Genomic DNA, 14,290 nt, shown 5'->3' with positions numbered 1-14,290 from the left:
AACTATTTATAACAAAATACATGACAAAATTCTTTGTAGGAGGTAGAATTACCTTACTATTAACCTAAAATTCATATACAGTATATTGTATATATATGCACACATATGCTACTTAGTGTGTGTATATATTACATATACACAGTTGTGATAAAGTACAGTATTGCATGTAAGTTTATTCCGTGATTTATATAGCTGCACTCAGTATTATTTACTACCACTTTAAGTGTAACTTTGCAGGGCAGTTCTGACCTGAACTTTTCCCAAAGCTGAAATGCCATTTTCTTTAACATCAGTTACAGAACAAGTGCACATCATTCACATATTTAGGCATGAAAACAGACAATTGAATCAAATGTCATTTTCAGGTTTCTATAAAAATAGTGGCAAAACTTAAGGGTAATGATTCTCTTCTGTTTTTGAATTATAGTGACAAATCAAGTTTTTATGGTTGTTTAAATTCTTTTTGTTAACTGGAAGATTAGCATGTGGTCTCTAGTACTTCACTACAACACTTTCTTGCAGAATTCCATATCTAATCAAACCCAATTAAACTACATGTTGAAGAGCATCTTTACTACTGCCCAAGCTAATCTATGATACTGATTCCATCATGATAACATTCAAATTAAAGAATGAGTTTCTGAAGAGAAAATATTTAACACACTTCTACATTAACTTCTTGCTTGCTTTGCTAATGAAATTGAACACATCCTGCCAAATGGAGCTTAAATACCTGTAACCTAATGTACCTAAGTATGCAACTCTGCCAAATTCACTGTACATATACATTCTTACCAAGTTTAAATTTGGTCTTCTGCTGGTGCAGCAAATATTGCACAGCAAGATTTTACATTCTATACTGAAAAGTTAAAATATCAATTTATGACAAATTAGAAAACTGTTAATTGTATAAAAGAACGATCAACTAATTGACTTTCTCTTTGCAATGAATCATGTATTTTCCCTTTATTTTCCTTACGAGACATCAGCAGCTGAAAGTGGAAAGAGGACTATGTATCAAGTGCTTTCAGTTCATCATAGAGTAACTAATCTCCCACTAGTTCGACTTCCGTTAAGTTACCACAAGACCAACTAGTGAAAGAGTAATTACATTAGGCTTTAAGCAATAACGACAGGCCTACAAGACAAACATCTTCCTGTTCATAAAAAGAACTTTCAATATCTTATAGAAAAAGATCTAAAATGTCATTAAAATACGCATTTTGGTAGCAAAGAATTGAAGAACACTAAATTAAAATATATTCTAATTTTGTACATAATTATATATTGCTTATCAAAATAGTCTCTTAATACATACATATTTTAACACTGTACACAAGTTATAAATGTATTAAATTCATTAGAAATATTTTCAAGTTGACTCAGCATTAAAATTTTAAATTTGTATATAACACAAGCTAGTAATTTCCATAAATTCAACTTCAGTGCAGCTGTAGTAGTCATTAACCAGAAATTTCTGGCTGTTAAGAAGTTTTGTCTTGGTGTTGAAGATTTTAATCCATCTTGGATCAAAGATGACTCAAGCAGCTTCTTTCCTTTAACTCTTCTCCTTCAGGATGGACTTAGGTTTTTAAGAGCTCAAGAGGTTTCACCGAAGCAGCAAGGCTTTAGTACTGAACATATTCAGACTGAAGGGACTGTGCAGGGGAGAAACAGAAACTGATTAAAACTCAGAGTGGTCATACTTGTGTAGAATATATATTTTGCAATAACACAAAAGGGACAGAGGAAGAGACAGAAGAAAAATAAATCAAGAGAGTTCAATAGAGGGGGGAGAAATTTGAAAATCTGTGTGCATATGTAGAATGCAATAAAATACAAGTAATTCAAAAACTGGATACAGTAAAGTCCATCAGCTTTTCTGTATCCTCACACACATCCAAATTAATTTCTAGAAATTCTTGATGGAAGTTTTACAAATCCTTTAAAACCCAGACAATGCCAAAGCCTTTGGGAAAAGGTATGATTGCAATTACTGTAACTGAAGTGCTTTCATTTCTCCTGAACAATAAGAACGAAAGCACTGATATAAAAATAGAGCATACAGCAACATGTTGATTCAGATAATCCACACAGGAAACGTGATATAGCTAATCACTGAGGAAGAAACGACAGCACAATTAGGCACATAAATAACTTCAGGTATAGGTGCTAAGAAAACAGAAATGGAAGTGAAACTGTGGATGATAATGGTTAACCTGGATTAGCAAAGAAAGTAAATGCAGTTAAGAGTTTTGCAGTTAAGGCATAATCTCTTCTACTGTCTTGATTTATTTCATAAGCTCAAAATCACCACTGAAGACTCTATCATGTAAGACTATTTCCCTCCTCTCTGCACTCCAGTTCCGAATTGTTAGCTTTGCTTAGAGCATTTGTCAAGCTGTTTATTAGAAGAGTGAGCCAGAAGGAATACCCCCTCATTAATGAATTAATGAGGGCTTGAAATTCCCTTGAGGCTTTCTCATTTTCAAAAGTGTATTTTAACAATGATGCCTGTTTACTAGTTAAAACAATCTTTGAAAGAGATCTTTGAAAACTCAATTCCAAGAGAAATTGATTAATAAACATCAAAAGAACGCAGGAAGTTTCATGATACACGCTCATGTGATTTGCAATGTAATATTACATTCCAAGCTGGGAGAGGTGAATGACGACCAGGAAGTACCATACACTTCTGGAGCCACCCCTCACATGGCAGGCAGCAGTAACCAGAGAGTCTGCACCGTAACTTAAGTATTGCTACTTAAGTATCCAGTATTCTGGAACTTACACTGGAATTACTGAAATTATTAGAAACCCTTAGTCTTCTCACAGGATGAAATATACAAATATGGAAGAAAAATTAAGGGCAACGTATAAAAAGAACAAATATCCATGCAGCAGAGACTGCCTCAAAACACCAGATTGCTCATGTTGTTGATTTGTTACAGATGGGTAGATATTTTTAAGATAAACATATGTTTTACAATATATTCAGCCTAACCCTAATTCTTTTCCACATAGCAATAATTTCTTACGGTTTCAAAGCCTTTTCAAAATGCAGAAATGGGCCAAATTAAGTGTAAGAAGCATTAGCATTGTTTTTCCCCTGGAGTAAACAGTATCTATAATTTCCATTAAAGTACCATCACTAAAAAAAACAGGATGGCAGCTATAACAAATGAATTGTTGCAAAGGATAGAGACTAATTTTTAAATGTGAAAAATTAAAGATAGAGGTGGATTTTTCTGGTTTCTGCAATTAAACAATTTGTGCTCTTACACCTTTTCATGTTGTTCACAAAGACTGACAAATGTTTCAAAGCCTGTAACTTTGCCTGTTTTGTCTCAGAGTGTTTTTCTCCTTTTCATATTTACAAACCTGGTTCCTGATTGTGGTGACTCAAACTACTGCTTGCTATTCTGAACATTTTGTTAGAAACAAACACCACAAGCCTCCTTCACAGTCACATGCAAGTACTCAACATAACTTAAATAAGGCAAAAGTTAAAAGAAAGAAAATTTACTGCCAAATTACCATAAAAAGAATAAAAGCATTTAAGGAAAATCTCTATTTCTAATCCTACAGCATTCCATGCAGTGTCAAACATTGCATTTTATACCAAACACTAGCCATCTAATCTAACAACTGAGTATTAGATCATTTTGCAACCATCAGTAATTGCCAACTGTTCCATCAAGTGCACACTGAAGTGACTGGAGAGATCAGTATGTTTTTCCCTTGTACTGTAGGAGGCACTGATAGACTCCTGGAAAGGAAAAAGAGCCACAGGTTGTTTAGAGGCTTGAAGTGAATGCACTTGCATTAACTTCAGGACCAACTCAGCTGCAAGTTAACTCAAAAGGCAGAACCCTACAGGATTTATGCACTTTCTCAAATAGCAAAATTCTAGTGGTATGTCATGATTTTTAGATTCAAGCATTCATCTTTACTTGCAAGGAATTTAAAATTTTTGACTGTGCATCACTCTCAAAAATATATGCTGCAACAAGAATTTTGCAGCAGGCAAGAATGACTCAATACATGCCAGCAACTAAAATAAATCAGGATTAACAACTTCTAATATTTCTAGTATTTTAAACAAAACTTAACTACATATTCTGACAAGTGACAGGCAAAAAGGAGAAAGTCTATATTGAAATTCATTTGAAACTATTTCTGTATATATACACACATATATTACATACAGGCTATCCTTTGATTATGATTTATAGATCAGTAAGACTAGTTTGTTTTTTCTTTTTTTGGCAAAGGTAGTTTTGCATTCACTAATGTTAAGTCACTATTAAGTAAAACTATCCTAGAGGTATAAAGATTATGTACATGAATTTAAAGATACTGTTACACTTTTTTTTTTTAATTTTCCATCTTGCCAGTTTCCATGACAGCTGCAGAAGCATAAGGTGACTCATCTTAAAGCAATGTAGATGCAGACATTTCAGTAAAGATTTTTAAAGTGATGTTTAGCAATGTAATTATTTAATAGTGTAATATCTTTTATTTAGTAATGTAATGTAACTATTTAATGGTTAGTGATGTAACTATTGTGAAAGTAAGATAAAAAATTGTAGAAGTACCTTAAATGTGCCTATATTTGATCAGGTATTTCTGCAAACTATAGCTGACATTGTTTTAGTTGAAAATTTGAGAAACTGGATATTTTCAAAGATTTATTAGCTAGAATGACAAGCTGTTGTATAAAAAAATTCAAGCTATCTGGCTCATCATTATAACAGCTGATGTTGATGATACAATAAATACAGATGAGAAGTAAAACCTTATACCAACGAAGGAAAAAAATTAGGGAAAATATGCCTGACAAAACTGAAGAACAGGAAAACAATGGGCATGTTAAGATTTTTCAATACAGACCAAAAAACAAACAAAAAAAACACATGCACACACACCAAACAAAAACCACACAGCTCTCCACACCCTGCAATACTAAGTAATTATTTATCTTTCAAACTTGGGGCAGTGGAGGGGTAGGGATGAGGGGAAAATAGCTTCATCACAAAAATGAAGATGTTCCAATCCTCTCACTAATGAAATTAAAGTGTATTCATTAGAGATGAACAGTTACAGTCCTACTAGTCTTTAAAAGTACCTGCATCACTAATGTTAACTCCTGAAGAACTTCACAAGAGAGTACAAGACTGTTCTTTGATTATTGTTTTCTTTACATAGAGTATCTGTACAATTACAGGCGGTTAGTGCCACATCTAACTGAAAAATAAGATTCAGGTGCTCAAACAAGCAGGAAGATAATTCCTATAATTCCAGAGCACCTTGACGAGGTGGGACGCAAGAGCAAACAGCCACGGGCACAGGTGGCAGAGCCCTCCCTGTGGGGCTCCTTCTCCAGCGCATGCCCCTCAGCAGGGCCGGCACAAACACCCACTGCAGCAGGGTGAGCCTCGGCTGGCCACGCTGCGCCTGGCTCCACACCAAGCCCTGAGCTGCAAGTCTTCATAAAGAGCCCTGCTTGTAACAGACTCATACCAGAACTACCAAGGCTTGTGCTACTCTGATTTTGTTCACGAGTTTAAGACCACTGCTAAAAATGGCCACAAACAAAATATCTGGATGACAGTGGTTGAAGTGATAAGAAAAAACAATCTTCCTTGGAAGGCATATAGAATCCAATAAAAAGAAAGTTTTAATATAGGCAAATGCAGAGTTCTACATATAAGAACAAAGAATGGTGGCTATTAAGCTAATATGAGACATAGCATCATAGATAGCAAGAACTCTTGTTTTTCTCCATGAACTTACAGCACATTACACTTAAAAGGCCAACTCAAGAGATAGCAGGATTTATAAGCAGGAGAGCACTGAAAGATTGGTGTTAAGACTGCTGCATCTGCTGCTTGAAAGAGCATGTTCAGAAACTGCAGAGGGCTGAAAAGCCATCGAAGTGATCTCTGAGCCAAAGAAAGTGTCAAACATGCAAAGAGCTCAATAAGCTTCAAAAGACATCGTTGGGATGAACATCATGAAGGTATTTCAAACTAGGAAAATATAATGTAATAAAGAATTATAGCAATGACATAATAGCAAGAGATATAGTCAGTTTTAGATTTAAAAAACTATTTTAAGTGTGAATGTACTCAACCAGTGAAACAAACTCCCAAGAAAAGTGATCGGTCTTCAAAATAGGTTACCATCAAGAAGAATCTGCATTACCCACTAAATTATGTGCTCCCTGTCAGACAAAGGGCAGGCACAGATAAGATAATCAAATAATCTCTACTTTGTCATCACAAGTAGAAACTCTGCAACTGCACTCAGTGCTAACAGCTCAGTGCGTTACCCGGACTGTGACAGAGGCACAAGAAATGATGAATTCTTAATAGCCCTTTTAAGGTTTGGATATATGAGGAAATGAGCCTATTGCTTCTCCAGCAGCTTACATTATGGCACTCTCAGCCTTCCACTCACTGTGAACAGTGGCAGCTTGCTTTCCACAGCTGAGTCACATCAGTTACATGGGCACCTCTCCCCTTAGGGCTCTGCATGCAGGTGCACATATTTATACAAAAAACATTCAACCAACTAAAACATGGAAGTGTGAGGAAAAACACCCCAATAATTACTACTCAAGGAACAACAGAAGAGAAAGTGTATGGACCTCGCAGAGAATTATTGTTCAAATATACCAAATAAGAGACACATTGAAGGAGAAGCAGAATAGACACTATCACTTAATTGTTGAGCTCAATCATTTTCTCTCTTCATTTCAAAACCGTCTCTGGTTCTAATATACTCCATTAAAGCCTCTATCACTCCTTCCTCTGAGGACTAGATTTCTGTAAGCATGTTGGATGAAAAAATGGGAACACCTAATAAAAATGGCTTTTCAGAATCAGAAACCATGCTGAGATTCATGGCTGTCTATTCAAATATACCCACCTTACTGTGCGGCTTAATTTTTCTTTCTCCCCATCTCTACATCCAAAATTATTAAACCCAATTAGTGTTCTGAACTGATTTAAAATAGTATTGTACTACTGCTCTCAAACCAGATTTCTCATAACTAGGATGGTTTTACATCAAACTTTGGAAAAATCTGAATTATAAATAATCTCTCTCAAAAATTCTACATAACGAAGAAGTGTCAAATCAACAGCTAAGGCAAAATTTCATAAAAGTAAAAAGATGAGATAATATTCAAGACATTCACAACAAAAGTTACTGGTGATGATTTTAAACTCCCATTTAAACTAAATTTAAACGTAACTTAAAACACAGTGCAAAGCACACTGATTTTAAAAACTGTGGAATCCTAACATTTATTTGCAGATACGTTGTGTTGAATAAGCTAAATGTATTTGCAAAGAAACACTCTGAAAACATTAAGGATTTTAAAGAGATATTGCAGGTCTAACAGCCTAGCACAGCAACTCAACTTTTCCAGGGAAAGTCTCCACCAAACCAATACAGAACATCTAAACAGCATCACATTCTTTTTATTCTAGTTAGGTTCCAGTTGCCTACAGGAAAATGTAGTAGCTATAGTAGCACTGAAGTAAAAAAAGAATAGTATTTCTGAAGTTAGCTTATATGATGGTTATTTTTTCAGCAACTACAAACAGAAGTTTAAAAAATATGAAGCGTCAGTGCCACTAAACAGATTTACTAGTTTGATTAACTCCTGAGAAAACACATAAAGAAAACTATGGCAATTTTTATAATTAACAGGATATCAAATCTTTAGATAGCCAGATATTTTAAATTGGTTTTAGAAGCTGACTTTTATATATGCTCCCTTTTCCCATCCTAAAAATCAACATGCCACAACTGAAGTTATTTTGTAACTGAAGTCTCCCTAGTCTGTCCTCTGGATTTTGCACAGATCCACTTTCAAATGGCACTAAGCTATCCATGCAGCTTTTTCAATGCAGATTTTTAAACAGAGAGACGAGCACAAAATAACCTCTAAGCAAAGTTGCAACATCAAAGTTAAAATGATAGCATCAGAAATACATTGCCTTAAAATACTTTTTATTCAGTATGAGAAAAGGTCTATATTTCAAGTCAAGAGGACTCAATTTTTAAGTGAACCTTGTCTTTCAGAATGTAACATCTTCCACTTAGTATGACAAATGCAAAAGTTAAAACTGTTACTGTATGAAGATTAAGCTACATAGTAAACATAAAAGTACTATGTTGTAAAATAAGAGTCTAAAGCAAAAGGTGGCAAAAAAAGAGAAAAGGAATTACAGTTGGTTTAACTTTAGGAATTATTTATTTGCACAAAACCTCCATGATCTAGAAGCTTGAAAGAGGCAGAAAAAAAAAGCTGCTGAAATGATAGTTACTTAAAGTAACAGATAAAGGTGCTGTTAGGTCAGAAAGAGGTCAGGAAGTTGTGGTGGGTTACAAGTTTTGGGTGACAGCTTTTCTTGCAGAAGCAAGGAATGTAAGTACTGGTCAGATGCCTGAAAGGGCTTTTGTGTCTGTGAACTTACAGGAATTGATCGACTCAGGTATCGTGCTGGAGGAGTTGCAAGCCCCACAAAGGAGGGTTGATAGCTGCTGTACTCATCTGCCACGGTGCTGTGAGGACTGGCTTGGCTGCCCGGGTTGTTGCCACTACTGCTGCTTCTGTTGTACAAGTTGTTGTTCAGTTCACGGTTATTTCTGAGAGGCAGCTGCAAGCTGCCATTCAAGTGGCTGGAGATTTGGCTTACAGAAAAACCTGTCCTAGAGGACGATGATGTCATTTTGCTCTCATCATCATCTGAAGCAGCACACAGGTTCCCTAGAGAACTGGCTAGTCTGGAGTTTATGGAAACGCTGAATGGAAAACACATGTGGGGAAAGAGATACACACAACGTATGTATAGATACATGAAAATTTAACAGACAATTCAGAAGACATTAGGGGGAATCACATGGACCATTCTGAAATACCTAATGTTTGCACACACCTTCACCTTTCCCTCTCTCAAATAACAAAAACCAGAATTCTGTGTCAGGAGTTCCCAAACTTGGCATATTCAAGTACTATCACTGCCAGCTTCTACCTGTGTCCAACCCTGCACACGTGACAGACATGGTATTAAAGGTACAGGCAGCACGTGACCCACACCTGAGATTTGTGAACATGTCCTGTGCCACGGGCTCTAGGTGACCCTGTGTGTGCAGGGGGTTGGACTAGATGACCTCTAGAGGTCCCTTCCAGCCTTAAGCATTCTATGAGACATTATCTATGAGACATTTGGGAACTTCTGTTGCTTAAAAGCCATAACATAAGATTAGACTTCAGGTAATGAAGAATAAAATAGGATGTCTAAATAATTATTTTCTCCAAGTAAATGTTTGTATCCAAAAGTTATTAAAAAATCAGTTTTACTGAGCATCCACAATTAGTTGGTACAGCAGTAAAAGTAGAATTAAATACCAATATGTCTAAGGTTCATAGAAATCATTAGTTACAACTCAGTATTCTTTTGGGATTAATAGCATATAGAAATTTTGTAAGTATTCTTACAAGTCTATAAACTCCAATGAGTTAAAAAACATAAACAAAAAACATCAACAAGATAATACTATTTCTAAATTGAAATAATCTCCTGCAAGTTTTATACCAGTAGCTTTCTTTTTGATCTGCAAAAGCTAACCTTTAACTGTTAGAATAGCAAATCATTCTGTAAGCAAATATAAGCTGCCCTACAACTAGGCGCAGCAACCACTCCATAGATCTGAAACATACTGAAAAACATTATACTATATGGTAAGTATTTGTACCCCAATGGAAAAAGGAAAACAAAAACCTTTTAAGATTCGAGCCTGAGGGTGTGGATGTTCTGTGAATTCTTTTTGCAGAAGGTGAAATAGCTGCCATCACTCTGGAGGCCTTCAGAGGAGACATCGATCCTTCTGTACTACCTGAAGTATTCAGTCTAAAAAGATTTTTTTTTTTTTTTAAAAAAAAGCAGACTTTTAATGAGAAGCAAGATTATTATAATTGAAATATACACCTCAAACATATAGTCTATGAATCTTAACATTCAGAAGGGGGAATCTTATGTCCCAAGTGAACTTTTTTTATTATCCTCTTCCCATTTTTTCTTCTTGCTATATTGTATTACACAATTATGGGCTACTTCCCAACTTCATTGGGTAATTTTTTTTTTTATGTTCATGTGCATTTTCTTTTTTTAAAATTTAATATGAAAAAGAATGGTTCTTGTGCTTATTATGCATGTATGAGAAATTCTTTAACTTTCATGAAATGAAAAACATTCCCCTTTTCAAATGACAGCACTAAAATTTTTTCAAGTTGCATAAAACAGCTCTAACAGGTGACTCAATGACTAAATTCTTCATATTTTCTTGGAGATTTAAGTATGGAACACTGGAATACTCCACAAAATAGACATTCATAGGTGTTTAAGCTAAGAAACTAGTGTAGAAATAATACCTTATCAATAATAAACTAATAGCTTAGCAGTAATGTGAAATTCTCTCAATCCTTAGAGTGGAATGTTATTATCAGCTCTTAGGGATGAAAGACCTTGGCTATGAGACTAACTACAAGCACAGAAGGAATGATACTGGGCAGAGATAGATGTAATTCTGTCCTCAAACAGGGTAAACAGAAGTCTTCCAATTCAGACTTCTGTATAATCCATCTAAAAAATACATGTTGCAATAAAACTAATTGTAACGTGCTTTCATATTAAAATATTTATATTCATAAAATGCTCTTTCATATTTTATTTTAAATTCAGTGATAAAGAGTCCATTAGTTACAGAAAATAGACACTATTCATACAGCTCTTATGTCACACTTTCTACACTAAATCAAAATTGTTTCCTGCCACTTTTAAGAAGCATTCTGAAGCTGCTAATCAGTCCATCTGAATGGATACAACACCAGTGCTGACAGTTTACAACTAGAATGGTATGCATTGAAAATAATTATTAAATATACTGGATGATTTATTTCAAGTTAATACCTGAAAGGCTGCGATATTGACCTGGTGTGCAGTTTCATTTCTTCCAGCCTAAAAAAAAACATAAATTTAGTTGAGTACATGATAACTTTTTTCAAAGTATATATGTGTACATCTCATCAGGTTTAAAATTACGAAATTCAAGAGAAAAATTTAAAAATCATCAACAATCTTTTTCAAATTAAGTAAAGGTACTTCAGGTTTATTTTTGGACTTTCCATTTTTAACGTTCTTGAAAGATTCAAGATTTATATAAAAATATAGAAAAATATTTTCAAAAACATAAGCAAGGTCCCTGAAGAATATTTTGTTAGGACATAAGTTATAAAATGCTAGACAAAGACAGCTCTGAAGAGTGAGATTTTTCTACTTTTACTGGTAAATAACTCATTATCCTACGGAGGAAGATGGGAAATAAATTAATAAATGTGCAACATATAAATTTCTACCACTACTAAGAATGTACAACGTCCTTAAAACAAGACCATACACTAGTTAAAGACTAGATAGGACAGACTGAATTTAGAACTGCAAATTACCTGAGAGCTCCAGTTGTAGCAGAACGTGGCTGTCTCCGACTTTTTAAGGCACGAAGTTTATCTCCCTGTGTCATGCCATTCTTAGCTTCCATATCTGCTTGGTCTACAGAATCATTCTGGAAAATGCCAAATATGCAAAGAAAAATACAGAATACATAAGCGCACATCACAGTTTCAAAACAGTATCTGTGAGTGCAAAGATTAATACTTAAAAGTTAATCATAATCTTTTACACTTGTTTGGATAGCATCCTGCCTTTGCTTAGCTCCAGTGAAGTTAATGTCAGCTTGTACTCACAGATGCCTTTTGCAGAATCCATTCTCCAATATATACAAATATATATACATATATTTTTCTTAATTATGTTTTTATGAAACTTCAACTCTGTATTACATCACTATTTTTAAGATTGTTAATAACGAAGGTAAGAGTAGCATGCGATTTTGTCATATGCATAAGGAAAAAAAATTAGTTAACAGTCTACATTCTGCAACAGGAGCTAAAACAATACTTTCCTAAACTACTAACTGGGGGGGGAGGGGGAACTGATTTTCTTTTTCCTCCGCTCTCCCATAAGTACTTGAAAACCCTGAAGAAATTATTGGAAATATTGCAAACCTGCTGAATTTTGTGAAACATTTTTTTTTGAGATTTGTTCTAATTAAGACCGATTCTTCAAAAAGAAAAATGGAACAGTTTAGCTGTGAAAAAGCAGTCCAATACAAATATAATTCTAACAAGAAAAAACTAAAAGTGATCCATAGTTTTTTTTTTTTTTTTAATATACATATACAGACACTCACATACATAAAAAATCATCTCTGCACATCTCTGCTTGGGTGAAATTTTTCCTTTGAGAACTTACCTCCCCATATTGATCCAACTCCTGTACTTTATTAAAGCTGCCACTGATTGAAATGTCATCCAAACCACAGAGAACTCTGTTCATGTTTCCATCATCAACTACACGTTGTTTCTGTTTTGATCGGATGAGGTCTCCCTGCAGCCACAACGTTGCTTGCTTCCTGTCAGAGAGGAAAACTAAGTTATATCAGTACATTTGTACACAGATAAAAACAATAGGAATACACCACCCTTTTAGATTGCCACCATTTGAACTATTTGTATCTCTTCTTCAGTGGAGAAAGTAAAATCTGCAGGAATATCACAAAAAAGTATCATTTTGAATGGTAAAAGGATCACCAACCTTAAAATAAATATTAAAAATGCACACAAAACAATAACACACATTAAATGAGTAGAATAAATGCTGTGGTGCTGTGCAGTACATTACTGGCAGCATGAGTTTTGTATACAGAGACACTGGGCAGAGAAGTTGCAGCTGACCTGCACAGTGGAGCTGGTCATAGTCAGGTGAAGCGCAACAGGAGTAAAACATCAGCTTTCAGGAAACAGATTATATCCCTCAGACAGATGGCAAAAATGGCCATCATTTAATTACTACAATTGCTATCCTATAAATAGCTTAAGATGAAGATAGATGTAAAGAAACAGTTGATTTTTAGCAACAAACAGGGTATACATACTCTTCCAAGAAATGTTGCTGTGGACCTATAATAGAGCCTGGTCGGCATATTCTTATCCAAGCAATGGCTTCAGCGTGTGTGAACCTGTAGTGCTTCATTATGTAGCAGGCAATCAGCGTTCCCGTTCTCCCTAGGCCAGCTACAGACACACATATTCGGACACAAAATTCATGCACGTTACATGTTATTTTCATGTTACATAACCACACACAAAATCATGAGTTCATAATTATCAAATTCAGTTTCATTATGGCTTATGAGAAGGCATCAGAAGTTAGTGGAGTTTAAGAAAACGCACAAGAGTGATCACCTTTATGTAATTCTACTTAAAAAAACGTAAGCTTCACATTAAAGCTGTGGAAATACTGGATAAGAGTTTCATATTTGCAAATGTAGTAACAAAGCAAATCAAAGAACCCACGTACAACGGCCAACATCGATAATTTCCAATGCAAAACTCAAATATGAGGAAATACATGTGCATGTTTTACTGTCTTACTGCTTCCCTTTTTTGTATCAGATTTGGTGTAAATGAGAGAACTTGTGTGACTATTCAGTGTTTTCTATATAAACAGCAATAAATATTAACCAGCATATAAAATTATGTCAGCAGCAGTACTCTCAGAGATCTGGTTTGGATTTTTTTCGTTTTTTTTTTTCATTTTTTTTTCATTTTTTGTTTTTCTTTTTAATACAAAAATGAACGCAGCTTGCAGATAGATTACTAAAAAGCTGTGCTCTGCTAAGTACATATCCAGGTATGAAAATTACAGGCAACGTCTACCACTTGCATATATTTATAAGACATCTGTTCTTCCCTGCAAGTTCCCGCTAATGTACAAATCTTCTATAGCAGCCGTTTGCATTAAACCTCGGAAACTTTTGTATTTGCTCTTTGGAAAATTGATTTACAGTGCAGAAGTTGTGCCTAAAATACTTTTGTAACAAGAGTACAAGACTATTGTGGCAAATCTGTAATTTAAGTTACGATTACGTCAAATAGCAAACAGCCATCTCAATATCAAAAGTTTGGGATTCTAGCTGCACTAAAATCTTGTTAGTAAATTGTCTTACTTAGATTTGATAGATTTACATTAGAACATCATTCTTCTCCAGAGAAGAAATGGTGAATGAATAGCACTACTCCTGTTTCAGATCAGCAAACCATTTGTCTCTACAATGCCCTTACACAATTCTATTACAGTAAGCTGAACTCTTC

The 14,290-nt window shown here is 34.7% G+C and overlaps 1 protein-coding gene across 3 annotated transcripts in view; it reads right to left on the bottom strand.

The window, feature by feature from the left end:
• Positions 1 to 934: 934 nt before the first annotated feature.
• Positions 935 to 14,290, bottom strand: part of CDC14A (cell division cycle 14A) — a 43,070-nt gene continuing 29,714 nt past the window's right edge. For 2 of the 3 annotated variants that reach the window (XM_088524479.1, XM_088524480.1), the window contains 7 exons: positions 13,072 to 13,210; positions 12,390 to 12,549; positions 11,525 to 11,640; positions 10,989 to 11,036; positions 9,801 to 9,929; positions 8,493 to 8,820; positions 935 to 1,658 (listed from right to left, as the gene is read on the bottom strand). In XM_088524479.1, coding sequence (XP_088380605.1) covers positions 1,629 to 1,658; positions 8,493 to 8,820; positions 9,801 to 9,929; positions 10,989 to 11,036; positions 11,525 to 11,640; positions 12,390 to 12,549; positions 13,072 to 13,210 — 950 coding nt within the window. In that variant the 3' untranslated portion in view covers positions 935 to 1,628. The remainder of the gene's footprint in view (positions 1,659 to 8,492; positions 8,821 to 9,800; positions 9,930 to 10,988; positions 11,037 to 11,524; positions 11,641 to 12,389; positions 12,550 to 13,071; positions 13,211 to 14,290) is intronic. The other variant, XM_088524481.1, reaches the window with a different exon arrangement.

This window comes from Tinamus guttatus, unplaced genomic scaffold, assembly GCF_059628265.1.
Source record: "Tinamus guttatus ecotype Peru unplaced genomic scaffold, ASM5962826v1 Tinamus_guttatus_pri_ptg000211l, whole genome shotgun sequence".
Classification (NCBI taxonomy): Eukaryota; Metazoa; Chordata; class Aves; order Tinamiformes; family Tinamidae; genus Tinamus; species Tinamus guttatus.
Note: the sequence above shows the minus strand (reverse complement) of the source record. Positions and strands in the feature narration are given on the sequence as shown.